General features: G+C 46.6%; 4 protein-coding genes across 7 annotated transcripts; 2 read left to right on the forward strand and 2 right to left on the reverse strand.

Annotated features, from left to right (window-relative positions):
- Positions 1-305: 305 nt before the first annotated feature.
- GOLGA1 (golgin A1) lies at positions 306-16,154 on the forward strand. Of its 4 annotated transcripts, none has more exons than XM_062641095.1 (23): positions 306-442; positions 836-1,145; positions 2,669-2,759; positions 3,258-3,332; positions 3,822-3,919; positions 4,425-4,457; positions 5,160-5,288; positions 5,599-5,768; positions 6,155-6,266; positions 6,388-6,483; positions 6,704-6,829; positions 7,430-7,525; positions 7,953-8,048; positions 8,292-8,444; positions 8,676-8,771; positions 9,488-9,577; positions 9,925-10,027; positions 10,433-10,590; positions 10,919-11,077; positions 11,601-11,660; positions 12,274-12,444; positions 12,982-13,068; positions 13,632-16,154. In XM_062641095.1, exons 2-23 carry the CDS (start codon positions 1,011-1,013, stop codon positions 13,710-13,712), a joined length of 2,415 nt encoding a protein of 804 aa, XP_062497079.1. In that variant the 5' UTR covers positions 306-442; positions 836-1,010; the 3' UTR covers positions 13,713-16,154. The 4 variants fall into 4 exon arrangements, with proteins under 4 accessions (XP_062497079.1, XP_062497081.1, XP_062497080.1 ...); XM_062641097.1 differs by having other exon boundaries at positions 5,611-5,768; XM_062641096.1 differs by lacking the exon at positions 306-442 and adding an exon at positions 672-748.
- Positions 16,155-16,896: 742 nt separating this feature from the next.
- ARPC5L (actin related protein 2/3 complex subunit 5 like) lies at positions 16,897-20,713 on the reverse strand. Its single transcript, XM_062641362.1, has 4 exons — positions 20,363-20,713; positions 19,926-19,997; positions 19,442-19,618; positions 16,897-17,458 (listed from the first exon to the last, which is right to left on the reverse strand). The coding sequence occupies exons 1-4, from the start codon at positions 20,711-20,713 to the stop codon at positions 17,396-17,398; spliced, it is 663 nt and encodes a 220-aa protein (XP_062497346.1). The 3' UTR covers positions 16,897-17,395.
- A 1-nt stretch (position 20,714) lies between these two features.
- On the reverse strand, positions 20,715-24,045 carry PPP6C (protein phosphatase 6 catalytic subunit). Its single transcript, XM_062641102.1, has 7 exons — positions 23,911-24,045; positions 23,702-23,797; positions 23,556-23,621; positions 23,066-23,207; positions 22,394-22,473; positions 22,042-22,251; positions 20,715-21,524 (listed from the first exon to the last, which is right to left on the reverse strand). Exons 1-7 carry the CDS (start codon positions 23,983-23,985, stop codon positions 21,276-21,278), a joined length of 918 nt encoding a protein of 305 aa, XP_062497086.1. The 5' UTR covers positions 23,986-24,045; the 3' UTR covers positions 20,715-21,275.
- RABEPK (Rab9 effector protein with kelch motifs) lies at positions 24,016-26,395 on the forward strand. Its single transcript, XM_062641101.1, has 7 exons — positions 24,016-24,126; positions 24,202-24,350; positions 24,439-24,591; positions 24,723-24,884; positions 25,398-25,547; positions 25,722-25,871; positions 26,065-26,395. Exons 1-7 carry the CDS (start codon positions 24,068-24,070, stop codon positions 26,325-26,327), a joined length of 1,086 nt encoding a protein of 361 aa, XP_062497085.1. The 5' UTR covers positions 24,016-24,067; the 3' UTR covers positions 26,328-26,395.
- Positions 26,396-27,038: the final 643 nt, after the last annotated feature.

The following is a 27,038-nucleotide window of genomic DNA, read 5'->3' on the forward strand; positions in this document are numbered from 1 at the left end:
TTTTTTTGGAGCAAATCAGACTCTGTGACTTGCCACCAAAGCCGGGTAATACCAGAAACGGTTCTGCCGTTGTTCTCGGTGTCTTTGGGAGGAAGAAGTGATGTTTGTGTCGCTGATGGGGATCTTGAGGTACCACAGCCCGCAGCAGCCGGGGCGGGTGACACCCCGCAGTGCTGCGCTCCCGTTCCCCGGGTGCTCGCTGTCCCGCCGTTGCTGCGGACGTTCCTCGTTCCCTCACACCGGCCGCTCACAGACTCCACCATCCATAACCCGGGCTCCGCCACCGGAGCCGGGCCGGCTCCCACCGCGGCTGCGCACACATCCGCGCCGCTTCCGGCCCGCGCGGCGCTTCCGGGTCAGCGTCGTCAGGGGAAGCGGCGGCGGCGGCCGTGGGGTCCCGGTGGCGGCAGCGGCGAGGCCAGGCCAGGCCAGGCCATGGGCGGTGAGAGGGGGCCGGGATGAGGGGTGGCCCGGTTGCAGCGCTCGGCCGGCGGTGGCCGGACCGCGGTTGCCTCGGAATGCGGCAGACGCCGCCGCGGGCCGGCCTGTTGGGGACGGACGGGCCTGACAGGGACCGGCCCCGGGCTTCCCTCGCCTGTGAGTGTGGGCCGGGCTGCGGACACACCGCTCCCGCAGCAGGCCGCCGGTGCCTGCCTGTCCCGGCAGAGACCGGCCCTGCCTCAACACTGTCACGGTTTGGGTTTGTCTGGGCTCGGTTTGGAGGGGTTCTGATCGTGTATTGTAACAGGTCTGATACTAAAAGGCATTTATTTATCTTTAAGCACTTAATAAGTAGAAATTTTTAGTGTGGAAACCCTATCCGTTTCATTTGCAGGTACTGTTAGGCTGTGAAGGCTTTAATGGAACTAGAAATGCAATAAGCAGGTGGATGAGGCACAAAATTAACTCTCGGCATCTGGGAGCTTTAAACAGAGTGACACTGTATTAAGTATATTGGAGGTGGTGGCTTTTCGAAGTACCTGGATATTGCAGTTCAGCAGAGCAGTAAAATGTTTGCGAAGCTGAAGAAGAAGATAGCAGAAGAGGCAGCGATTGCGCCCAGGCCAGGGGGAGCTGCCCGGATACCCAGGTCTGTCAGCAAGGAGTCAATCACGTCCGTGGGAGCAGACTCCGGAGATGACTTTGTAAGTTACACCTTGCTTTGAGTGTGATTTCTCTTACAGCGTTTCCAGTATGGCTTTGTAAACCAGAGTTTGAAGTTTGGTGTATGAGTTGAGCATGTATTGTGGTGTCTCTGGAGGGGTACCCCTTAATGCATACGTGAATTGTTAGCTCGAATAAGCTGAAGTACTGAGGAGAAAATGTTTGTATGTTAACCATAGGGGTTACCAGGAGGTTTATTCCCACGTAAATGTGAGTTATAAAGCTGTCTCAATACAAAACGCTGTTAAACAGTTATAAATTAGTGAATAAAGCTGTAGTAGCATGTAAGATACCTATTTGTAAAACTAATTACTGCAGCAACAGGAAAGCAAACAGGATGCTAGTTATCATCTTATTATGAACCTGTGTTTACCTCTTGGCTTGCTGGTACTCTTCCTACTCAAGAGTATTGGTTATGCCCCTGCCAAGAATGTGTCCACCGTTCTGTTGCACTCAAAACTATTGTAGTTCCTCCACTGTCTGGTCTAAGCTCTCTTTCATTATAAAGCACTGTTTTAGCAAGTTGTATAAGTCCAGGAGTGTGTGGGTTAAATGAAACCCTGTAGTGCTCTGGCACCTCTGCCCCTTGGTGGCTGTCATATGTTTGAAAACATGGATTAGGGGACAGTGTAGTGCCAGTGCTGGAGCTGACAGCACCCGTGTGTCAACTATGCAGCGAGTCGCTTTATCGTTCTGGTTTGCTGCCTGCAGAATGAAGAAGGTATTTATGCTCTTGAGGTTTAACTTACTTTCCTCTGAAGCCCAGCTGAAATTCCAGTTTTGTTAAGCAGAATGCTGGGGCCTGTGGTGTTTAAATACATTTTACAATGGAAATGCATCAGTCTTGTGGTTTTCTGGTTGTGTTTTTTGTGCTTAATAGTCTCATGTAGAAATTGCATTTACCACTTTGTGTGTATAGAGAACAGAAAACATAATGATGGTGGCTGAAGTCTTGAGTGGTTTTCAGAGAATCTCTGAGAATTGGTTGTTTCAGCAATATTCATTTAACTGCTCTTAATACTGATTATTTTGGAGAAAAAAAAAGAACCTATAGAGAATCATATGTCAGCTACACAGTGAATTTTCCATGGAAAGACTAGTGCTTGCATGAGCTTATCCCACGGTTTCTTTTTCTACTTAGCTTTTCAGGGCTTTCACTTTGCCCCATCCTGAAGCCTGCACTGTAAAGCCTGGTCTGTATCCCCCATAGTTGTTCTGTTATGCCATCTCCTCAGTGATCAGTTTGAACAAACAGCTTTCAGCTGTAGCTTCATTTAAAAGCATTGTGTATTACATGGAACAGGCCAGCATTGCAGAGCTGGTGATTTAAGCCCTTAGTGTTTTTCTTCTTCAGCACTTTCTACCCATTCTGCTGCGCTAGGACAACTTTCCCCTTTATGTGCAAAGCAGAAGGTGGGATAGTGTTTGTTATCACAGACTTAATATATGGCAGGATCACTTTTTCTGGATCTTGTAAGTCACCTGAGTGTTGTTTTCCTACCAGGCTTCTGATGGAAGCAGCTCTAGAGAGGATCTTTCATCCCAGTTGTTCAGAAGAAATGAACAAATCAGAAAACTGGAGGTCAAGCTGTCTGGTATGTGTCCTGATACATATAAAAACCTGTTACTTCAGCAGATACTTTCCTTTGAGCTAAAGCATTTTAACTTATTAAAAGTACATGGGTTTAGGGTTTGGGCTTTTGTTTTAATTATTTGTAGCAACGCTGTTCATTGACATCTTGGTAGCATCCAGTATAAGTGATTTTTTTTTTTTATAAAGATGACTGACCCTTTTCTGCTCATTTCACAACACATTCTCTGGTATTGCCCCATTTTGTGTAAGTAGCACACCTGGGACAGGTCCCCCTGTTTGTACCATTTACCCTGTGGACAGTCAAAACTATTTGCTTGTGTTCATTGTTACTGTCCCCCAAGATTTCCTCAGCAGGAATGATTTTCTGATGGAGAAAATCATCGTCATTTTCCACTCATCCTTTTTTCTTTTTTATTTCTTTTTTTTTTTTCCTTCCCTAAAAATTTCCTTCCCCAATGTCTGTTCATTCCTGGTTTGTGCTTCTCCCTCCTCCCACAAGATTATGCTGATCAGATCCGAAACTTGCAGAAGATAAAAGAGAAGCTTGAAAATGCGTTAGAAAAGCATCAGGATTGTATGTACTTCTCTTTCTCCTTTTCTTAAGCTGAAAATTGTTATGGTTGGAAGGGAAGGGGGTTGATATTCAGATGTTTTAATAATTTCCTTTCAAGCTGTGTTCCTTAAGGTTGCGAAGAATTAGAACCCAAGTTCTTGCCTTGTTTACAGTGTAAAAAGCAGTGGTTGTTTGCTGGCTGCTGAACAAAGCTCTTGTTAGACTCCTTTTGCCAAATTTGGGGCTAATGTGCAGGAGAGACCTCTTGGAAACTTACAGCTTTGTTACAAACCAGTGAGGAGCAGGATTTCTGCAGTCTGTTATTTCTGGCATTTGCCCAATGTACAAGCAGTGTGAGGTAGTAAGTGGCACAGCATAAGTGCTAGAGAGTCAAGATGGGGCTAATTACTTGCAGAAGCAGCTCTTTAAAGTTATAAATATCTTAGAGAAAATTGAGAAGCAATTTTAAGAGATGAGTTTTTATCATAGCTGGTGATTCTCTGTTGATAGCCTCCATGAGGAAGTTTCAGGAGCAGAATGAAGCTCACCAGGCCAGTCGCGCCAAGATGGCTGAAGGAATGGCATTGGCCTTAGAGAAAAAGGACCAGGTAATAGCTTGAACAACTCGACTTTTGACTGTCTGTGGAGATCAGGGTGCATGACCTTGACGTTTTAAGCAGGTGTCACCATTAATTAAAATAGTTGTTTGGCAGTGTGTGTGCCTACTGTGGCAGCACTGAGGAAAGAAGGGAGCATTAAGTTCAAGTGCCAGAAATGATGTGGGACTTGTCGTTGTTCTGACTGCTCCTACTGTTTTAAAACCAGCCCACAACAATTTCTAATGAAAGATTAAGCTTGCACTTTTGTAAGATTCGATTGCAGTAGGCCTGATGTCACTTTCATTTTACTTGCGTAAAGCTTATTCAGGTAGCATAAATGATTCTTCAGCCTTTATGTATTAAAACACTAGCTGTTACTTCCTTTTGCTGAGTGTTTTTTTTTAGCCATTACCACAGCTCAGTATCTCTGTTAACAATTTGATTACTATAATTGCTGTCCTTGGAAGTCTAAAAATAGGTATTTATTTTTTCCTCTCCTTTCTTTCTTGTTCAGGAGTGGATGGAAAAGCTGGGTCAAGTTGAAAAGGTAATTAACCTTTGGGCCTTTGTTTGGTTTTAATGTGTCTGTCTATGTGTGTGTGTGTGTGTGTTTGTAAACACCAGCCTGCACACTTCCTACAGCTCAACCAGCCCTTTCTATTGTTTGGTCAGTGGGAGAGGCCAAACATTATCCGTGTATCAGGAGATATTTCTGGAGTTATTTTTCAGTGGAGAAGTAAAGAATGATGGGTTGCAGTGAGAAAGATGTACTTCTGTAAGGTGGAACAATAGCCTCCTTTACTACAGAGAAGGCAGCTGGGATGCAGGAGATAGTGACTTTGAAGTTATCTGTTTCATCAAATAAATGGAACTATTTGGTAGGGATTTTTTTTTGATACAGGATTTCAGTCTTGTAGTTAGAGCTGTGTAGGTTAGTCTGTTTTAAAGTATCTGCTGATTATGAAGACGTTAAACACGGTACTGTTTGCTGTCTATTTTAGAGTTCAATCAGGTGATCATTGGCTGCAATGTGATGAATATGAAGGGGGGGTTGAGATCTTTGAAGTTTGGTAATTTGTTCCACATTACCTACTGCAGTATGAGTGTGGGAGAGTTTCTAGTTCTGCATGCAGCACCATCAGAGCCTTATGGCTGCAAGACAAGATTCCTTTCCCAGAGAGTTCTAAACTTCCAGTGACTTGAGCATGCAAGTATTCTTGGTTTCCTTTTGTTTTTGTTGGTTTATCAGGAAAAGAAAATACTTGAGAGACAATTACAAGAAATAAGGGAGACGAGTTTGAACCTTTTTCAGAAAAGAGATGACATTGATGAACTGGAGGGCTTTCAGCAGCAGGAGATTGCCAAAGTTAAACACATGGTAAGATTATTTTAACCTTTTTTTTTTCTCTCTTTCCTAAAATTTCTGGTAGAATACCAAGTTAGTGGTAGCTCTGCATTATTTTCTTTAGCCTTTGTGCTTGTATACAGTCTTTGTCAGTGTCAAAACCTTAACAGTAGGTATCTGCATGCAATATTACATGGTTTATTTCAACAGTGACTTTTCTGGGAGTTTTTTATTATCTCGCATAATTCAGCTGATTAGTTAAAAAAAGACAAATTTCAATGAGAAGGCTTGATCAGTATTACCGGGTCATCTGTATTGTCAAAGACAATGTTCTAATATTCAGCTTTTGAAAAAGGAAGAATCTCTGAGCAAAGCAGAGCAGGAACTAGAGGCATGTGCTCGAGAACTAAGCCACACTAAAGAGGTGCTTCGGGATCAAAGCAACGAGTCATCAGGCCTAAGGAAAGACCTTCAGGAGTTGCAGAAGCAGTTCTTGGAGCTGGAGGCACAGAGGTATGGATGTGGTGTTTCAGGAGAAGCAGCATGTGCATTTCTCCTTTGCTTTTATTTCATGCCTAGTTGTGTGTTTTGGGGAAGAGTTTATATATGTAATGAGTTGACTGAATAATTGCTTCTCAATATGCTGATGTGGATGTGAATGCCAACTTTATTATTTTTCAAGCCAATTAAGTACTTGTTTAGGGTTTATAAACCTGTTATGATTTCTTTCTTTCATCGTTTGAATGCTTAACTGTAGCTTTCTTTGGAAAATGTATGATAAAGCAGTGGCTGGTTTTAGGACAAGAAAATCAGTCTCTTTTTATAAGCAGCAGAATTATCTGCTAAAGATTATTTTTCTGGAGCATTGTGTCACCTTTTTAAATTCTCTTTCCGTGAAGGGATGAACTAATGACAGCTGAAACACATGCAGAAAGTAAGATCACTGCTCTGGAGTTAAGAGAACAGGAGCTACAAACTGTCATTCAGGAGCTTTCTGTAGACTTGCAAAATGTAAGTTTGAGTTAAGTGAGATTTGATTCAAAGAGCTCCTTGTCTGCTGAAATTAGATTAGATATCGCTTATGTGGGTTTGGAAATCTAAGTTTCAAAGCAAGTGATTTCTCAATTTTCAGGCTCGAGTCGCTGGTTCTGGTTGTGAGAAGAGATTGGAAACATTACAGGCAGAGCATGAGTCTCTGAAGATGGAATATGAGCAACACAAGCAAAAGGTTAAGTGTTTGCATATGCATCTGTTGTTGGCTGATATAAAGGTGTACACTTGGGTAATGCACTGTGAGTTGGGAATTTGTTGCCTGGAAAGTGTTTTAGGATCATGTTGTCTTTTCAAATAGGACTTTTCTCTTTCTAATCACTTTTCAAAGTCAAATCACAATGGATTAGCTGAAAGCTTCACTACAAAAAAGATTCTGTCATTTCTTGTTCTCACAGATGACTTTTGAATTTGCTGAGAGGAATAAACTTACTGAGCAGCTGCAGGAAAAAGTGTCTTCCTTGGAAAAAAAGCTGGAAAGAAACCTGTCAGGGGATGAACATGTGCAGGAGCTACTCAAAGAGGTAATGATACATTTATAGACTAGTTATAAGTGTAACCTGAATGAGATTTGGGTTTTTTTTTTGAGGACATATATCTCAACACATGGAAAGAATATATGATGATACAATGCAGGTACACTTGTCCCTTCAGTGTATGTTGATGTGCTGTCTGTGCTGGATAGAATTCTGTGGGTGGCTACATTGAGTCTGCTCATGTAGGTAGTGCACAGGTGTCATTATTGGTGTTTCTGCATTGTCTGTTTATGCAGAAAGTTAAGCTTTCATAAAAATCTTTTGTTTAACGCCTTAAACTTGGCCTGGCTTAGAAAACCATGACCTAGCTGCTGCTGAGAGTTTACATCTGGATCATGACAGGGTGCCAATGAATCTCCCATTCTTAATGGCGCCATCCAGGGCAGTGTGATCTGTGGAGGCCCAGTGCAGTAACATTTAACCTGCTAGTTCCCAAGACAAAGCTGTGTTGCACATCAAAATAACTTCCATTTTAGTTTGACCTTATTCATGAACTAAAAAGAAAAATGGGAATTTAAAAAAACAACCAACACCAAGGACTTACCTCTTTGTTCTTCCTCCTGTTCTTCACCTCAATGTAATCTTCAGAAAGCTACTCTGGAGCAGAAGCTGGATGAAACCAGGCAGCAGGTACTGACAGACAGAATGCACCACACTGAGACTGTGAACCAGTTGGAAACACAAGTAAGTGTGTTTTAATTTACCACATATTCTCCCTCTTTCCAGTCTCTTTATGCCTTATAGCTCCTCCCCTCACTGCACTTGTGCTGTCAGCCCAAGGTGAGACTGTGTGTCACATTTAGTCTTAAAAAGAAAGTCTAATTGATCAGTGTCTCTGGTCAGTGTGAAGAAGGGCTTGGTGGCTCTGAAGTTAGAGATTTCTTGCATATCTTCCCTATCCTGACAAACAAATAGCTGCAGTGCAAGCATTGCCAGGGGTGGTGTTGTGAAGAAGTTTTAAAAGCAGTTTGTGTCAAATAGGCAGCCTTTCTGAACTGTGTGGTTTCATGGTTTAATGTTTGCTTTCCCCTACTGGATCATCCCACATCCTGTACATTTTTTCCAGTAACATAGATGCCAATAGGTAAGGCATTTAATGGTTATATTTTAGAATAAAGAACTGGAACAGAAACTGCAGATTGTGACAGAAGAATTGAGAAAGAGCAAGGAAGCAGCTGCTGAGCAGGATCTGAAGATCCAGAAGCTGGTGAGTGTCCTGCACAATCTTTCACTATCCAGTACTAGATTAGTCTTCAGCATCTCCAGAGAGACCACCTTCTCAGTTTTTGTTGCTCAAGCGTTTTCTTGCTGTTTGTCTGCTAAACCAGTGTCTGTGCCAAACTAACAGTGTTGCTTCAGTTTCAGTGTGTGTCTCATGGAATAGCATCCAGTTCTTATCAGAGCTTCAAAATACCATTTTATTAACACAGTGTGCTTTATTGCTCTTCAGCAAACTGATGTAGAGGATGAAAGAAGTAAACTACAGCAACAGATTTTAAGTGAGAAACATCAGTACGATCAGAAAATTACTGGGCTGGAGTCTCAAATTGCTGCTCTTGAAACAGGTTGGGAGTTGGATAAAACAGCTGCTCAGCACAAGATTGTAAGTACAGAAACTGTTCACTAGGCAATGTGAGTCTTCACAGCATTATTTTAATACAGGCTGTGCACTTTGCAGGTTGTCTGAATGTTCATATTCAGCGCTCCTGGCATTATAATAGATGATCTTATACTTTGAGAAACTAAATGTGGACAAAGCATGTGATGTGTTTAATTGTTTAAGCAAAGCATTAAGAGAAATGTACTTAGTATTAAAGCAATATTTATTTTACAGAGCCAGTTGGAGAAGGAAAATGAAGTGCTTAATGGAAGCAGAGAAGAGTATGAGAGTTCTTTAAAAAAACAGGAGTCTGAATTGAACAGGCTAAAGGTAAAGGCACAATTGGTCACTGATGTTAGAGTGAACTTTGAGAAACAGTTACCAACCAAGCGTATTACATTCTCAGTGCTTGAAGTCACATTATATTCAGGTTGCATATGCTGTAAATTGGTTTTGGTACTCAGTAGAGATGAATTTGAGGAGCATTACAAAATGGCTGATCCATTTCTGAAACAATGCTTGTGTCTGCCTAAATCAGGCAGAAATAATCCACTCCTGTATTGTCAGGCATGAAGAGCTTTTAAATCCTGTGAGCAGTAATGAATGCAGAATAGTTCAACATCAAATTCCACTCATAGCATTGAAAACAAAAGTTAAAAGCTGAAGTTGGTCAAGTATTTACATCTTCTATTCAGTCTTTTGACTATAATTTTAGGTTTTAGGAAGTTTTTTTCTGTAGGTACTCATGGATGCACAACTGGAGTTACTCCAGTTAGATTAGTTGTAGGAAGCAGCTGCCTCTTTGTAATAGAGACTTCAAGCTAGAAGATTTTTTAAGCATTGAAATGTTTGGCCTCTCAAATCAGTTCTATGTTGCTTTTACATGTGCAGATAGTGGCAGTGCTGTAAACAATACAGCAATTCTTTAGAAACTTAAATCATGGTGTGTCATAAATTATATTTGCTAATAGATTTGGGATTCAAGATGGGAGACTGACTTGATTTTCATTGTCTTGAGTAACCTCTGAATTACTTTTGGTTTGCAGAATGAATTGAGCAGCAGAGAGACTGTCAGTGTTGAAATTGCCAAAGCACTAGAAGAAACACGAAAGCAGAGAGAGGAATTACAACAGCAGGTTGGTTCTTTCACAGACCAGGCTAGATTTGGTCCAAGTTATCAGAACAGTCAGACAGTAGTTACTAGCTACTAAGAAAGAATAAAATGACTGCTACAGCTGAACCCAGGACAGGGTAGAAAGTGATCTCTGGTTTTGCTCAGGGCTCTTTTACAGCTGCCACCTGGTGGTTATGAGGCACAGGGTTCATCAGGAGCAGTGTGGTTTAGCTCTACCAGCACATTGACTTCAGTGCTTTTTAATGTGGTCAGCATTATAGAGATGATGCTTTCTGTGAGGCTCTGGATAGATCAAACATCCACGTTGTGTTATCGGTGTTATATTTTTAACATTTGCTTGCTTTGCAGGTTTCACATCTGTCTTCTTTAATAAAGGAAAAAGACCAACTGATTGATGAAAAATGTGATACACTTCTAAAACAGAAAGAAGAACTAAGACAACTCAGTCAAGGTTAGGCCAAATGAGTCCATTGTATCCCAAACACCTTTATTGACATACAGGCTCTAATTCTGGGCTTTCCTGGTATATTGTAATAATTGTAATTTCTCTTCCATATTTAATCTATTAGAATTTTCAAGATCTTGTATCCTTCAGTAGCAATTGGACAGTCTCTCTGCTGCTCCTTTAAAAACAAACCCACTTTTTTCAATCAGTCTTACATGTGTACACCATAAAATTAGAAATCTTATTGTAAATGATTGTTTTGCACAAAATGTGGACTATATGATACAGATCAAAACCTGCTACTTCACTGCAACACTTAAACTGCACTTGCTTGAAAGATTATTTACATTCTTAAAGAGCAGCTGCATTTGATTCAGTAGACTGATACTAAGCAGGTCTCTCCTTTCTCAGATCATGAAGCTGTCTTGCTGCAAATGCATCAGTTGCAGTCTGACATAGAAGCAAGTAATAACCGAGCAGTGGAGAAAGAAGAAACGACAAGAAAGGAAATTGATGAGCTGAAGTTGCAGATGCAGGAGTGCCTCTTGGCCAGAGAGCAGGAGAAAAATGTGAGACCACTGTTACCTGTTGTTCCCTGTCTTCCTAAAGAAAGCTGTTTCCTCTCAGAGCTGTGACTGGTTTATGAAAGGCAACCCCTTATTTTATCTGACTCATAATGTATCTTGAGAGAACCATTATGAAACCAATGAGACAGTCCCAAAAGTAATAAGCAGGCCAGGGAGAGATTTGGCCAACTAGATTGCCACTAGTGTTTTCTGCTTTAAAAGAGCAACCACCAAACACCCAAATACAACCACCAAAAAGAAGTCTAACTTTCTGTCTTGGGAGTGTTCATGGGCTGAAAATGTCATCTCTCTCCAATTCACTGTTTTATAGGCTTTAGAACCAGAGGAGTCGACGAGAGCCTTGAACAAGCATTTCCATTCTCCAGAAAACTGTGTGGTGGAACAGAACGGAGAGGTAGCAGTTGCAGATGTCATTCAGCTTCAGAAGGATAACAGAGAGCTGGAACAGCAGATTGCTGAGAAAAACAAGGTGAACTGAAACAGCAGAAACAGCTGATTGTCTTTTCCCTCTTAACTAGGATGCCAGATAATTGGTGCTGCCCATGCTGCAGCATTAGAAGGACAGGCTTACCAAAATGGTGACTTGAATCTGGTATTTTGTGAGTAACTTTTTTTCCCCTCTGGATTGTACAAGGGTCTAGCAGCAGTGGATTAAAAACTGCAGCCAGAATTGTAGGAATCCTTATCTGTTTTGGAGGAAAGATGCACCAAATATAATCATTTGCAGCTTTCCTGCAGAGCCCTTTTGTGTGAATTCTGTTCACTTCCACTGTACTGTCACATGAAAACTCAAGTATCCTGTCGCATTCCTGCTAGTGTGTGCAGCTAAGAAAGGCAAGACATTCAGGTTGCTTCTTCAGAGCTGTCAGCGTCGTTTAATGATTGTTGCATTCATTACATTTGTTTGTCATGGGTTTTTCCAGATATCTGTGGGTCAAAATACATCCTGACAGTGAATGCTGTGTTGACACTATCCTTTGATGTGCTTACAGATGATAAAGCAACTGCAGCAAAGGATGACAGAACTCAAGAAAACCCTCCAGAAGGAGTTGGTAAGGGTTATGCTTTTTCAGTCTTTTCAGCTGGCACTTGATGATAGTTATTTGCACTACTAAGTCCAAAAGCTTGACTGCTGGATAGAGTGTCATTTTGGTATTACTAGGGTATCTGCAGTTTCCTTATGTTTGCAGGCAGATTGGTGAGTGAGATGGGTAACCGTCACCACTCAGCTCCTGCAGTGGAGAACTTTAGCTATAGATCTGTGTCTGGGTATTTAATACATCTCTGTAGAGGGAACAGCTGAGGTTTGATTGCTACTTAGCTGCTGTTCAGCTAAGTTTTACCATGGGACTGATACCTGCCCCAGGGAAAGGTCCCCTTTAATCCCTCTTACAATTGTTTTTCTCTTCAAGAAAAAAATCCATGCTGGTTTGAGTACTGTACATGTAACAGTAGCAGCTACTAGCTTCTGTTCTAGAGTCTAGGGAGAGGTGAAGACACTTCTCTGCTGTGATCTCCTGAAGGATGAGAAGCTTGTCCTATTGATGCCCAGGTTGTACCCACCTTGTGGATACAAGCCCTCTGTGTTAGATACCTCAGACCTAGATGCTCTCCCAGTGTCAAGCTGATAGAGTCTACAGTGTACTTGTCTTTCTCTGTTTTTAGAAAATAAGGCCTGACAGTGAGGTACCTGAAATACGTGAAAAAGCAAATTCTGAAGTGCCTAATGCTTCTGTGACTGTCACAAACAACTCTGATTTAAATGACTCAAGGGAGATAAACTTCGAATACCTTAAACACGTTGTACTAAAATTCATGTCCTGCCGGGAATCTGAGGTAAAGATGTACACTCACCTTCTCTTTCTAAGTCTGTCTTTCTCTAGAAACTGCCCCCTGTTACCTGTGAAGGATGCTTCCATGCCAGTTCCATCTTTTTACACTTACAAAGTTGATTCAGGACAATGAAGCAAAACAGCTAACAGTAACATGTTTGAACATACAGATTATTGTGAACTAAATGAAAGGGAAATGTGAGTTTCTAAGAGGTAGTTCTGTCTGCAACTTAAAGATCTGGATGCTGCAGGAGCTAAACTGCTTCTCTGTTGTAATTAACTAGGCTCCCCATTTGTTGTCTTTCCCCAAGATATGCAAACCCCTGTTAAAGATCAGAAGACCAGGGAACACAAATGGAAGAAATAAGATATGGGTTATCCTAGTCTGTGGGAACTGGGGACAACGGAAGGCTGCTGGTCTGCTCTTCCCAGCTGTGACTAAAAACTCTGTGACCAAACCTACAGACAAACTGGGCTGTACCATAGTTCAGACTTTAGAGCCAGAGCATCATAAGCAACAAAATACTGTGGTTTCTTTCAGGCATTCCATCTCATTAAAGCTGTATCTGTGTTACTGAATTTTTCACAAGAGGAAGAAAACATGCTTAAAGAAACTTTGGAGTACAAGGTAAGGATTCTGTTCCTCTCATAGTTTCTAACGGGACTCCCAGCCAGTAGAATGAAAGTTCTCAGGTGTTGGGAGATCAGGAGAAGTATCTTTTCCAAATGCTGTAGTTTATTATTAAAATGTTAGCTAATCACATACATACATGTTGGAAATTGTCCATTTCAGTGAGGGGAAATAGCAGCTTTCTGGTGCTCCAGAGGAGTGACTGCAGTTTTGCCTGGTGGACTCAGTCTGTGGAGGGAAGCTGTAAGCTGCTTGCTAGAGTACAGTCAAATGCTTAAAAGTAGGAAGCCAAATTCCTGGTTTGTTGTTTTGATGCTGAGCTTAAACACCTGGATCTGTGTCTCCTTTCCATTGCATGAAATGAAATCTCCTCATGAGATGTCCCTGGCTATGTGATTATTAGTGACTGCTCATAAATGAGTGCTGCAGCATTCTGTTTATAAATAGTCCTTTCCATCAAACGATGAGGAGGTGCCTATGTACCATATTATTTCTTCTTCAAATCTTCAGCTTCTTAAGTATGTGAACCTAGCATAATGTTATTGTGCTTCCTGTCCTAGATGTCATGGTTTGGGTCAAAGCCATCTCCTAAAGGCAGTATCCGGCCGTCTATCTCGAGCCCAAGGACACTGTGGCCTTAAGGGAACCTGAAAATGGGCAGTCAGCATCTAGCCACTTTTTTCTGTGAAAAGGACGCTGAACACACTAATTCAGGTGTGTCTTAATCACTGTCATTGCAGTATTTTGTACAAGAACTTTTGACACTGTTTACAAAACTAATACTGTGCAAGGAGAAATTTTCACTACAAACTGAAACCTCTTCTGAGTTGGACTTGGGGACCGTTGTCTTGATGGAGTCTTAACAGAAGTCAGCTCCTTGTGTTCATCAGTCTTGTTTTCTTGGCACCAAAGGGTAATGTTAACCTCACTAATAGCGGTGCTGGCAGTTCAAGCTTCTAACACGTGCATCTGTTACGATGGTGATTCCAGCTTCTGTTATGGAGTGCTCGAGCTGAGCAACTCTAGGCACAGTAAAGCTTCTTGTCTCGCTGTGGAAAGCAAGCAGTGGATAAACAAGTAATACTGGCAGTACTGTATTGAGTTGTGGACTGTTTGAAAAGCCTTTCAAAGAACAGGAGCAGGAGCTTTAACCAAAAAAGAAATCTGCCTTGCCTTGTTATACTGACATAACTACTAGTTCGCATTTTTTCATATCACTGTGTAATTTAAGGTGCATATATCCCGGCCTGCAGTCCTGAAGGCTGCATGTTGATGATGATTATTTAATTTGAGAGCACAACTTTAGAGTTGTCTGATTTTACTTTTCTTAAAGAAAAATAATATTTAAAATGGTCTTAATTATAGTACCTAATACTCAGTCGCCTTGAAAACTAATCTATAAGCCTGTACCATAGGTTGTTAGTGTAGGGAAGAAGGGGTAGTAAACCATTTTAAATTTTTAAAGCTGAATTCCAGGTATTGTAAATGCACACTGAAAATACCTTTTATTTAAGAAAGAATCTAGTGACAAAGGGTGAAGAATATTGGTACTAAACACTTTGATTTTTATGCTAGCAACAAATCTTCATGACCAGTATCCGCCTCTTTGGTTGTGGTTTTCTGTACTTCAAATACTGATGCTTAAAAACTGTTAGGAACATGCAGTGGGCTGCTAACTGTGTCCTGACTACATGGTAAAAGAAATGCTGCTCATGAGGTTTTTGGTTTTGAGGATACAATTCAACTCCTAATGAATATCTCTTTGTTCCAGCACTTGCTTTCCTTCCTTGTTAACGGGACCAAGGTGGTGCTTGCCTCCTCAAGGGGAAGCACAATTTTGCCCACAGTTATTAACACCACTGCAAAATCTAGATTAAAATGGGCAGCAGCAGCAAATCTGACTTCTTAAAGTGGGACATACTTTCAAAAAATGACAAATGTATGGAATTTGATGAGCAGGGTCCAGTTCTGGTAAATCTCTTACAATGAGGTTTGTGTTACTAACAATACTTTAATTAAATATGTTCAAGAAACTCAGCCTGTTCTCTAGTGGAGATACAGTTAGTGTTCAGGTTTTTAACTTAGCTTTGCTAATGGAGTCTGGATGACCTTGGTGGTAGCAGTCAAGGTGCAGTGTTACACAGCATGTGAGCTGCTCCCTGCTTCCGTGCACACACTCCTTGTGGTAAAGATGAGTTTCCTTCCATGTGAGGTCAGTTACCAGAGTGGTCAATGTGCTGCAGATCTGTACCCAGGTGGCCTCCCCAATTTTTGTTCATCAGCCATACCCCAGGCACAGGTACTCACAGTAGCTGTTACCTTGGCACAAGCGATGCTCCTCAGTTTAGAGCTAGGTTATATTTATTTGAAGTTAAGAAAACCAACAGGATTTTCAGTACAGTAAGGTTTGTCCAAACACAGTCTTTCAGTAACCTGATCCATGTCACTTAGCGATGGCACAGAGAAGTGCATGGGCAGGGTACAACTCTGCTCTAATATGAAAACAGACAATCAAAGAGTAGATTTGTATCAGTTGTTTCTCTACTGAAACAAAGCAGGGGCAGGATAACCCTGTCGGTTCTGGGAAGATTTTTCTTCTCTAAGATCTTTTGCTTCAGAATATCCCTTTGCTCTGCCCTATTTCTGTGGGACCTGAGACCAGGGGACAGGATTCCCTCTACTCATGCTGATGCCTACTGAGCAACTAATCGGTTTATGTTGATCCTGGCTTGAAAGGTTACTGCTGAACAGTGAGAAAAGCAGTGCATGCAGCCTGGAATGGAGTGACAAAACAAGATCTTAGATTACATACTCGCTAACACAACTTCACGTAAGATCCCAAAGCTCATACAGGATCAACTTACCATAAACAAGTTCTTAAGTGTTGATTTTCTTTAGAGATCAGAGCAAGAATGGTGTGTATACGTATATTAAAAAACTAATGCACTTTCCTTGTATAAGAAGTGATATACATAATCCTTTCTATGGCCATTGGATTTCTTTCCTTCTATGCTGTAAATATGGATTGTATTATGAAACACTATGAAATTTGTGGTGCAATACATTTTGGATCAAAACCCTAATTCCGATTTCTTTCTCTTTGTAGTTTTGGTTATCTCCACTGGGCTGCTTTAGCTATTTAAAATTGAGAGCCTTTTAAAGCATGAAACAAACCCCACCTTCTGCCCAGGGTAAGCACGGGTGTGCCACATGTCATTGAAGCCTGTTTCTCATGGGGAGATAATGCCAGGAATGAGGCAGAGAGCTTCTGCCTCCTGAAATCATCTTTCACAGCTGCTGCTGCACTTCTAGCAGCTGATAAAAGCAAAGACTGAGTGGAGTAAGGCCTGGAGCAGCTGCTTCATGTGGAATGGGCTCCTTTATGCCAAAAAGCAGATAACTTCACCAGGCAAACCCCAGTGCTCTTGCTATAACTGATGCTGGAGACAGTGATGGTTTGTGTCTGGGCAAATCAAGGTTAAAACCTCTGTGCTCACTGACTCAGCTTATTTTGCTACACTTCAGTCCTTCAGAAGGTGAGGACACACTATTACAGAAACAGTAAGTTCTGAATTATTCTGTCAAGAATATTAAAGTCAAATCAGGGGTGATTGTGTTACATTCACTGTCACTTAGAAGCCTTGATGGGAACAGCTGAGCTTGGTCTCACTCCCTGCAGCCAGGGAGCTGGATTTGAGGACAGTTCTCTAAACAAGTAGAGTTAAAGAGCATTCATGCAAGGGTGGATGCTTAGCTTAGAACTCCTGCAGTGCTGGCCTGCTTTTGAGTAAGTGTCAGATTTAGTGAAAAACAAATTACTTTAACTCATGTGATCCAAGAGCTTTATTGATGCAGCAGGCACTTTACACCGAAACCAACCCCACAGTCCAACTAGTCCGTCCAGTACGCACCCACCATTGCACCAACCACTTCTCCCGCCCACAAGCTGTCAGGGTCTTGCATCTGCCCAGGCCACAGCTACCTCGTGAATCAGCAGCACACACAGGATTCTGTCTCACCACGCTTGGATAAAGCAGCATCTGAAAATACCTGTTCTATTACAGTAATAGGAGGCAGGAGTGTGCCCTCTCTCTGCCTTTTAAAGAGGGATCAGGAGAATGTCTTGGCTCCTGTATGTGATGGTTGGAATATGCAGGAATACCTTTACTATGCCCCCACCTTTAAGATTAAAAGCATTCCAAGAGGTTTCCATAGTTATTTCAGTAGATTGCAATCTCTAGTAAAGATGGGCCAGTGTAATTTCAGCTCATTCCTTCTTCGGAGTCCAAAACTGATCGTCATCTTGGTTCAAGTTAATAGTCTTTTAAACAGTCTTTCTTGCTGTAAGAACTCTTACTATGGACCCTAGTCCACCTACTGCTAATGCCTGTGGGGATGGGAAAAGGAGAGAGGTTACACAGAGTCACTGCAAAAGGCATCTTAAAAGAACAGTCAAGTGTTTAATAACAGAAGAGTTTATGGCTCTTCTCTAAAAAACTTTTCACCCCTTCTTTTGCTCTCAAGTCTTTAACAGTTAATTGGGAAAATTATTTTGCTAGTATGTGTGATCACTGCAGACATTTTAAGCCATTTTGTTTAGGTACTAAACCACTGTGCAGTGTCAGGATGAAACCACAGTGCCCTGCAGCCCACAAGGCTCAGAAACAGTGCTGCTCTCGGTATGACTGCTCCAGCAGTAAATACAAATGAGAGTGATCTCTGGCCCAAATTACTGCAGTACCTTTACAGTAATATTCTATATATGTAGTCTGTGATGCAAGAACCAAAGTACTGAAGGGCAGGCAAAACCAAACACAACAATTTAGTAACCCAAAACCACTAAATGAAGGGAAATGACTCCAAAATCCAACCCCCCTGCTGGATGCAGAGAAGGATCCCGGTGTCACATGCCACTGACGATGCAGAATGTCTCACCTCCCACATCCCTCAGTGGGAAAGGAGGAAAGGCCCTCCCACTTCATCTGCAGACGGATACGATTATAAAAAAACTTAAGTATTAAAGCTGACTGCTTAAAATGAGGCATTTAGTCTGCAGACATCATTCAAGTGTGGCTTTTACAGTGTCTGAAATGAGAACAGCAACCGACAGTCTGCGGCACCTCACTGTGTTAGGGAACAGGAACACAAAGCATCCATCTGGAGCAGAACCTGCTCACGCTGCGGCAAGTGAACATTCCCAGCTTCCCAGACCCAATCAGCACGGGGACAACAGCCCTTTTCCAGAGGACAGACTGGTACAACTGCCGAGAGCTGACGCCTCTCTGAGCAAGCCACACGTCTTACCGGTAGTGCCAAGCAGCAGAGCACCAGCCAGGGCGTAAGCCCTGCCCAGCCCACTTCAGACCTGCCTGGTTCCCTTCTACACAGAGGACAGGATGCTGTACGTGTGCCTACGTGCTCTGAGCACTGTCACCTTTCCAGTCAGGGTGGTGTTGTGTAATGTTGCACACTGGCAGCACCCACCCATGGTTACCTGAAAACAGGCTCCAGTGGAAACACCAGGAAAAAAAGTCAAAATAATCAAGCAGAAACCTGTTCTTTTGTGTCCTGAGGAACTGCCTCCTGCCCTGCCAAGGTTCTCTAAAGCCAATGACAGCTGCCAGCAGCTGGACTCAACCTGAACAAGTTCTGTCCTTACACACCACAGAAAAACACCCATATCATGTGATGGACCAGCATTAGCAGCACCTCTATGTTACAGGGAGCTGCAGGGCTCCTATGGATCAGTTTTCCAAGGAAGAGCACTGACAGCTGGTGCTACAGATAAAACCACTGCAAGCTGGGGCAGATTTCACTTGGAATCCTGCCCGGGATGCCCAGCACTCAGCTGGTGAGCACATCCCACCCTCCCCTCCCGCAACAGGCACTGCACAGAAACACGAGAGGATGGCTCGGGATCCCAGCGGAATCTGCTTGGATGTCCAAAGCCTCTCCTGTTACTAAATCCTGTTCTGAGCTGTGACATGTGCTGCCAGCAGCCTTCACCTGATGAAAACCACCAGGCTGAGCACCCCTTTTGCCAAGCACCCAGCTATAAAAGGACGCTGCCCCTGCACTGCTTCACCAACAGCTCCTCAGCTCCAGCTCTGTCCCCTCAGTGGGGCTGGCCACAGAAGAAGCCACAACGCTTCTTCCAGGAGACACTGCCCTGCCCCACGTCTCAACTCTCCCTTGGCTGGGGTTAAAGACTTGAAATACAGGCAACTGCTTAAGAGTCCAACCTTGAAGAGCCCAAAAGGAAACCGCAGTTGCAGTGATCCTTGGAGACCAGCCCTGCCACCATCTGCTGCTGTCACCACTGCTCCTTCAACAAGGACCCCGCTGAGCCGAGCGTGCACCAGACACGTACCTTTTCATGCCACTGCAGTAATATTGCGCTGCTGTTTTCTGTTGGCTTTTCAAATCCTTTATAAATGTACTTCATTAACAAGTCAACGCCATTTCTGTCTAAGGAATTCACTGCTTGTTCTATTTCGCTGCTCTTAAAAGATGTGAGGACTTTAAACATGGTTCCCTGGGCCTGCTCCTGTGAAGATAAGAAAAGGAGAACAACATGAGAACTGGCAAAGCTGGAAACGATCCCTTGGACTTCTGTTCGACAGTGGATGCTGAGGGCTGGTGGCTACACTGCAGGCTGTGTAGGTGACATATTTCACCTCGGGATTCAGGAGTGAGAAGAAGGAGTGGGTGAATACACAGGGACTGCGTGCACAGCCCACCGCTCTGTCACTAACAGTGCAGGGGTGCCGATCGGATCTCTGGGGTAACACCACGGCATCGCAGCACTCCCCAGTGATCCACCACCGAGCCCACATCCCTGCCCTGCTCAGTACCTTCATGGCCTGGCTCTTCATGTTGGCGGGGCTGCTCCGGATGGCGGTGTGGAAGGCTCGCAGCGCGTCCCCTGTGCAGCGCAGAAGTCAAGGACTCATCCCTGGCAGTGCTCAAGGCCAGGTTGGACACAGGGGCTTGGAGCAAGCTGCTCTAGTGGAAGGGGTCCCTGCCCGTGGCAGGGGCTGGGGTTGGACGGGATTTAAGGCCCCTTCACCCCAGCCCAGGCTGGGATTCCGTGACTCCACCGGCAGCTCCCGGTGAAGGTGAAAGCCCCAGGGTCTGCAACGAGGCCGAGCGGGGCGCTCCAGGGGCCGTTCCCCCGCCCGCGGCGCAAGCGCTCGGCTACGGACGAGCGAGAACGCGGCGGCGCCTCCGCGACCCTCCCCGGGTGCCACCGGCGCCCGTCCTCCCGCCCCGGCCCCGCTCCCCAAGGATATTGCCTCAGCAGCGCCTCCACCTCGGGCCCAGCGTCGGGCTCAGCGGCCGCCGCCTCCTCGGGCTCCTCCACGAAGCGGTTCTCGTCGTACTGGTCGATGTCGAGGCGGCGGAAGCGGGAGGACAGCGTGCTCCGCGCCATGCCTCCGCCGCCGCCCGCCCCGGAACCGGACCCAGACCCGCACCCACCCCGGAACCGGAACGACCGGGGGAGCCCTGCCCCGGGCAGAGGAGGCGGGACCCGGGGCGGGCTGATGCGGCGGTACCCGCCCCGGGGGATGGATGGATGGATGGATGAATGAATGGGGGTACATGGGACGCTACATCGCGATACGGCACAAACACACGGCATCTGGAAAAAGTCAGAACAATGATTTTAATGTACAAACCCCAGCGCTGTAGCAGGTCGGTGCGTTTGGAACCGGGATCTATGGAAAACAAAATAACCCCGGGGGGATGCGGGGACAGGGAAAAACAGCCCTTCTGGCCACGGTATCCACGTAAAACAAGCGGTGACAGGACAGGACGCACAACCCCGTCACAGCATCAGGCAGGAACTTTGCTGCTGAAATTTCCTTTAAAACTTACCAAAGGGAAGGGAAACCCGCCGGGAGCAAGGCGCTTCCCGCCCGGAGCCACGGGAACGGCTCACCTACACCCCGAAACGCGCAAGAACGACATGCAGTAGTATAAATCTCAAGGGCGTGTTACAAATACTCTGAAATGAATCTAAAGGTAAAGGGGAAATAAAACCAAACCAACTTTGCTACAGACACCATTGGACACAATAAATTTAGATAACTTAAAAATAAAAAAGGCAAGAGGCAGCATTTCAGCAGCAAAGTGCTCGATAAAAAGTATATTGTAAAGGGGACAGTACAGGGGAGGAGGGAGGCAGCAGGCAGGGAGAGGCCTCAGAGGAAATACGGCGTGGTTGTCCTGGGAGGAATTACACGTTCTGAATCCGGGACTGCGCGGAATAGCTTTGGTTCTCTTGTATTTACATCTTTAAAGACCATGATTGAGGCGATATTTCCACAGCGGTAGCAGTAGTTTGGAGCAGACCATACCGTTACCAATTTCTCATCAAACATGAATTTGTAGCCTTCGTGAACCAGCTGGTGCGCTCTGCAGATGAGCTTTAAGTTGTTGATGTGGACAAACTGGCAAGGCAAAAAAGGGAGGTCAGACTCCACTGAGCTTCCCTGTGCACTGAGCTGCTGCTCAGCCATGCCACAGTGTGCTGCAGAAAGGACACAGAGGCAACGCATGCCATGAGGGCAGCACTCATAACACGGTTGAGGGAGGGTCAGCATGGATTAGCCCTGACACTGACCTTACCATTCTCCACAGTACCAAAATTAAGAATTTTGAAGAGAAATGGTGTTTTTGTTCTCCTAAATCCTTAAAGAAACTTCTGCACAACCCCCTGTGATAATCCCGGGTCTCACTGAATTACACTTTAAAAGCCAGATGGGTATCACCATTTCTGGCTCACATGGCACATCCTTCCAAACCTTCCGCTGCCATGACTTGTTTGCAGCTACCTTACATGGGAAGTTCATCACCCTGTGGTACCCTCAACCCATCCACTGACATGCTAAGTACCGAACCGAGCTGAACGCTTCAGCTGCTCTCGTACCTGCAGTCACTTTGTCTTGCACATGGCAGCATCCTTACCTCATTTGTCACCTTCGCCCCGAAGAGCCAGCCTGCTCCTCGTGGGCTGATGGCCCATGTGTCGACGTCTTCTGGGTCAGACCAGACCAGGTCACAGAAGGCGCCTTTGTGAGGAATTTCTTGATTACGTTCAATGGTTCGAATCTGATCGAGTGTCTTGATGTCTGGAGAGAGGCCGCCGTGCACACAGAGGATCTGCTCGTCTATTAACTGCAGCAAAAGGAAGACAAATCCAAGACACTCAGGATGCTAATCCAGCCCAATGCCAGCCCTGTGACCCTTCAAGGTCACCGATTCCAGCGCTCCCATTTAGACAGCCTGTTGTATGTTCTGAACGTGGTGTTTCACTTACAGCCGCTATCGTGAGCATGTCAAAGACTTTGGTGCAATACCTCCAAGCATTAGCGTTTCCATATTTGGTTTGGCACTCATCTGTTAAACAGAGAAATCCCTTGAATGATCAGAATGCATTCAGAGATCAGAGGTGAATGCTGGCTGCAGAACCTGCAAGGTCAGGCCTGTGACAGAGCCCCATAGGGAGTGGACCCTGGATCCTGCTGAACTTCACTTTCCAAGTGACACAGGGAAAACAGGGTCTCAGGCAGCACAGCAGAGAATGCGTCCACTGGGGACTAACCCTTAGTGAGAGCAGCCCAGGGCTTCAAGCAGCAGATTTACACAGAACTGAGGTGGAAACCGGAACCAGAGGGGGCTTAAAGGGGCTGTACAGTAACATCATTGCTTTGTGTAGAACCCTTCATTACAGGAGAGCAAAGCACATCCTGCGTGAATGTGCTCCACAAATGAATGTGGCACCAGAAAACACAGACACCAGAGGGCAAGAGCAACGAGACTTGGACAAAAAGACATTCTACTTCGCACACACAATGATCACATTAACAAATGATGGGAGCCCACTTCCCCTCTGCTCCTAGGAACACCCAAGGCAGTGCTGCTTCCAAGAGGGTTCCCAAGGGAATTACGCGTCCGCCCCCATTCAGAAATCGTTTGGATAAAGACTCACCATAAAATCCATACACCTGTGTTATCTGCCTGCTCTCGTGATTGCCTCGCAACAGTGTGATACGATCGGGCCACTTAGCTTTTAATGCAAGCAGGTAAGTGAAAGTCTCAAGACTATAATAACCTCTATCTACAAAGTCACCCTGCAAGTCAAAAACACAGTCATAAATGGAGAAACAGCCAAAACACAGTGTTACAACCATCCGCAGTGTGGAAAGACCCCAGCACCAAGGGAAGCCGGGATCCATCAGATCCGTGCTCTTTTGCTTTCAAGTCTGCCTGTGGTCACCCAAGGCTGCCCCAACCCAAGACCCAGTGGGCCCCAGGCCACCCCTCACGACGGCGGGTGATGCTGCGGGGCAGGCTGCCCGCTGCAGAGCTCAGCCTCAACACAATGAACGCCAACAGCACAGGCCAAGGCAGCGCTGCCGGTGGGGCTCAACCGTTAAACCGGGTCCGGAGGCACCTGACGGGGCAGGGGCCCCACGTACCATGAAGATGTAGTTGGTGTCAGGGACCTGCCCGCCGGTCCGGAACAGCTCGCACAGGTCGTAGAACTGCGGAGGGAAGCGGACGGCTGAGGGCCGGCCCCGGTGGGCGGCGGGGGCGCGGGGCGGCCGAGCGGCGGCGCCGTTACCTGCCCATGGATGTCCCCGCAGACCGTGACGGGCGTGGAGACGGGCTGCACGTTGGACTCCTCCAGCAGCAGGTCGCACACGTAGTCACAGAGGCGCTGCGGGAGGAGAGCGGGTCAGCGCCGGCACCCACCGGGACCCCCGGCCCGGGCCAGCCCCGGCCCGGGCCAGCCCCGGCCCCGGCCCCGGCGCCCGCCCGGCGCGGCCGCACCTTGAGGTCGTTCTCGGGCAGGTACTTGCAGAGCCGCGCGATCTCCACGTACTTGTCCAGGTCCAGCGGCGCCATCTTGGAACGGCGGCTCAGGGCCGGAAGCGGAGCCGCCGACGCCAGCGGACGTGCCCCGCGTTCCGCTTCCGCTTCCCCGGTGATGGGGCCCCGGTCGCTGCCGCCGCTGGAGCCGGGGCGCCGCCCGCAGCGGGGCAAGTGGTGAGCGGGGCGGGAGGGGTGCGGGCCCGGCCCGGCGCGGGGCGGCCCCGGCTGAGCGCTGCCCCCCTCCCGCAGGTACCGGCTGTCGCCGCAGGGGGAGCGGCCCTGCGGCCGTGTGGGGCACGGCTGCGTTCTCCTTCCCGGCAGCGGTACCGGCCGCGTCCTGGTCCTCGGCGGCGCCGACCCCGCCGGTGCATTCGGGGACGCGCACTTCGTGGAGCTGGGTGAGGGCCAGCACCGGGGCCGGGCCGGGCCGGGCCGGGCGGGGGGCGCAGCTGGGCCGGTGCTGACCGCGCTGTCCGGTGCCCGCAGGCGCGCACCGATGGGCCGCGGCCGGCTGGAGCGGGCTGAGGCCGCGCTATGAGCACGCCACGTTCCTGCCCGCCGCTGGGACCCCTCGGGTTTGGGTCTTCGGAGGCGCCCACCCCGCGGGGAACCGGAGCTGCGTCCAGGTGCTGGACCCGGGTGAGTAACGGAGGGCGCGGGGGTCGGGCGCTGGCACTGACGGGTGTCTCCGTGGCGCCGTCGCTTGGGATGGGAGCGGAGCGTGGTGCCTGTTCCCTGGTGAAGGCTTTGTTAATCAATGTCTTAATTAGAAATAGGAACCTGGGAGAGCCCTGAAGTGAGCGGGGAGCAGCCGCTGGCTCGGACCTTCCACACCTCCTCAGCAGCGGTAGGGGAGTGCCTGTACGTGTTCGGAGGGGGAGAGAAAGGCGCAGAACCAGTCAGAGATCAGCGGCTTCACGTGTTTGACACAGGTACTTCTGGGCACGTAAAGGGCCCTTACGGCAAACGGCAGAACCCAGCCTCTGTTGAACGGGAGCTCTGCATTTCAGATTGTCAAAGCCATAGAAACATCAGGCCCCTGCTTTGGCTGCGAGGTTAAATGGATGGGCGAATGTTCCTCACTGCACTGGTCTCGGTGTAGGCACTGGGAGTATGGGCTAAAGTGGCAGCATAAAGCTATGGGGTGAGGAACACCGTGGGGTATGGAGTGGTTGGTCCCATTTGCCCAACAGCCAGTTCCTTTCCATAGTGGTGTCACCCTGTGCTGCTGTATTCATTCTTGCAGCCCTGCATGTACGAGGACGGGTTTGCTTTCCAGTTTGAATTAATCTGCCCTGCTACTGGGTAACCAAAAAAGCACATGGAGCTCCAGGGGGGGCATGATGCTTGGTCTTTGATACACAAGCTCCTCTCCAACCCTGCTGAAGGCACTTCCTTAGGAAGCACTGGGGTTTTCTTCCTAACACGTGTACCCCCATTTACAGCCACCCTGACCTGGTACCAGCCAGATACGCACGGTGACCCCCCTTCTCCTCGGCACGGACACGTCGTGGTTGCAGTCGGGACCAAACTCTTCATCCATGGAGGTTTAGCTGGGGACGTTTTTTACAATGACCTGTTCTGCATCGATACAAGTGAGTATGGACAGAGGTACCAGAGTGATGCTGCTGCGGGATAAGTTTGGATCTGGGGGACCTTTGTTCTGTAAGATCAGCTCTGACATGCTTCGATTACCCAACTTGTTTAAAGCAACAAAACTTGTGGGGATTTTATAATGCATAACCATGGCTGTGTTCTTTTTCCACCAGCTGACATGAGGTGGGTTAAGGTACCAGCCACCGGTGACATCCCAGGAGGACGCGCATCCCACTCATCAGCTGTGTTTAAAGACCACTTGTACATTTTTGGTGGAATAGGTCCAGAGGGGACGCTGGACACCACATACAAGTATCACACAGGTAGGGAGGCTTCGCCCAGCTGCAGAACAATAAATGCCACTCAGCTGGAGAATGCATTACCCCTCTGCTCCCAGCCTTCACCCCTTGGTATCGACTATCAGTACCCTGCAGTTACATTGAGAACCAGTCCAATGTGTGGTGGGTGCCCCACGGTGTTCTCTGAGGCTGTGTGCATTGTGTTTTTGCACTGCAGAGAAGCAGCAGTGGACACTCCTACAGTTCGATGCCCCTCTGCCTGCTGGGAGGCTGGACCATGCCATGTGTGTCATTCCCTGGCAGGCTGGGAAGAGCGAACACACAGGAGCTGCCACTGGGGAAGCCACAGCTGGTCCCCTGCTGAAGAGCCAGGATGAGGGGCATGCTGGGGCCACAGTTGTGCATCTGCTATTGGTATTTGGTGGGATGGACACCCAGGGGGAGATATACAGTGACTGCATTGTCAGTCTGATTGAATAGCAGAGCTGCGCTCCTGCGCAGCACCAGCCTTTTGTACACTTTTATACTGTCCGGTTACTTCTTGGCAATAAAGTTCTTACCCTCAAATGGATGGCTCTCTGCTAACACACACCCCCTGAGGCATGGTGCATGATCCTGCTGGCCCCAGGGAGAGCAGCTGCTGCAGGGAAGCCTCATCCACTGGTGCTTGAGGTTGCTGGAGTTTGAAAGCCTGGAAGGGCTCACACCGTAGCAGGGTGGCATTCCAAGCAGCTCACATGCTGGTGGCTACAGAACGCAATTCATTGCAGAGGCACAATGTTACCAGGAAACAGGCTTTAGGGACGATGATCTGGAATAGAACTGTCAGTTTTGAAAACGCGTGAGACCCCCCCACCAGGGAGAAGGTGAATTGTTGAGTGGTTGTGAGGTGTTAACGCAGCTACCCCAAAAGCTCCTGCTGAACTCAGTTCAATTTACCTCCACCCACGGCTGGGTTAAGGATTTTGGTTAATCCTGAGTTAAGAAAATTTTGAAATTAGCATTTGTGAGTCTTCAGAAAATAGGTCCATTGTGTCCCATGAGACCCATTAAAGCCCTTAAGCCTAGTTCTAGTATGCAGGGAAGTGCAGCTGTCTCATCTTTCCTGCCCATGCGCATCTCCAGTGCAGGCAGCGCTGCAGGGAAAATGCAGAAACCAGCCCCATCAGCAGTTACTAAGTGGTCACTCCC

Source organism: Pezoporus occidentalis, unplaced genomic scaffold, assembly GCF_034315485.1.
Source record: "Pezoporus occidentalis ecotype Australia unplaced genomic scaffold, CSIRO_AGI_Poc_V1 ctg68, whole genome shotgun sequence".
NCBI classification, from domain to species: Eukaryota; Metazoa; Chordata; class Aves; order Psittaciformes; family Psittacidae; genus Pezoporus; species Pezoporus occidentalis.

What these genes read in the sequence shown, in the direction of transcription:
- RABEPK (XM_062641101.1), top strand. Translation starts at nt 24,068, where the DNA reads ATGGGGCCCCGGTCGCTGCCGCCGCTGGAGCCGGGGCGCCGCCCGCAG. An exon ending in CGTCCAGGTGCTGGACCCGG is followed by an intron (nt 24,592 to 24,722) that starts GTGAGTAACGGA and finishes TGTCTTAATTAG; the next exon opens with AAATAGGAACCTGGGAGAGC. An exon ending in GCTTCACGTGTTTGACACAG is followed by an intron (nt 24,885 to 25,397) that starts GTACTTCTGGGC and finishes CCCCATTTACAG; the next exon opens with CCACCCTGACCTGGTACCAG.
- GOLGA1 (XM_062641095.1), top strand. Translation starts at nt 1,011, where the DNA reads ATGTTTGCGAAGCTGAAGAAGAAGATAGCAGAAGAGGCAGCGATTGCG. An exon ending in ACTGGAGGTCAAGCTGTCTG is followed by an intron (nt 2,760 to 3,257) that starts GTATGTGTCCTG and finishes TCCTCCCACAAG; the next exon opens with ATTATGCTGATCAGATCCGA. An exon ending in ATGAGCAACACAAGCAAAAG is followed by an intron (nt 6,484 to 6,703) that starts GTTAAGTGTTTG and finishes TTGTTCTCACAG; the next exon opens with ATGACTTTTGAATTTGCTGA.
- ARPC5L (XM_062641362.1), bottom strand. Translation starts at nt 20,713, where the DNA reads ATGCCGTGTGTTTGTGCCGTATCGCGATGTAGCGTCCCATGTACCCCC. An exon ending in TGGAGGCGCTGCTGAGGCAA is followed by an intron (nt 19,998 to 20,362) that starts TATCCTTGGGGA and finishes CTGCGCTGCACA; the next exon opens with GGGGACGCGCTGCGAGCCTT. An exon ending in TACTGCAGTGGCATGAAAAG is followed by an intron (nt 17,459 to 19,441) that starts GTACGTGTCTGG and finishes CCATCCCCACAG; the next exon opens with GCATTAGCAGTAGGTGGACT.
- PPP6C (XM_062641102.1), bottom strand. Translation starts at nt 23,985, where the DNA reads ATGGCGCCGCTGGACCTGGACAAGTACGTGGAGATCGCGCGGCTCTGC. An exon ending in ACACCAACTACATCTTCATG is followed by an intron (nt 23,208 to 23,555) that starts GTACGTGGGGCC and finishes TTTGACTTGCAG; the next exon opens with GGTGACTTTGTAGATAGAGG. An exon ending in GGGCGAAGGTGACAAATGAG is followed by an intron (nt 21,525 to 22,041) that starts GTAAGGATGCTG and finishes TTGCCTTGCCAG; the next exon opens with TTTGTCCACATCAACAACTT.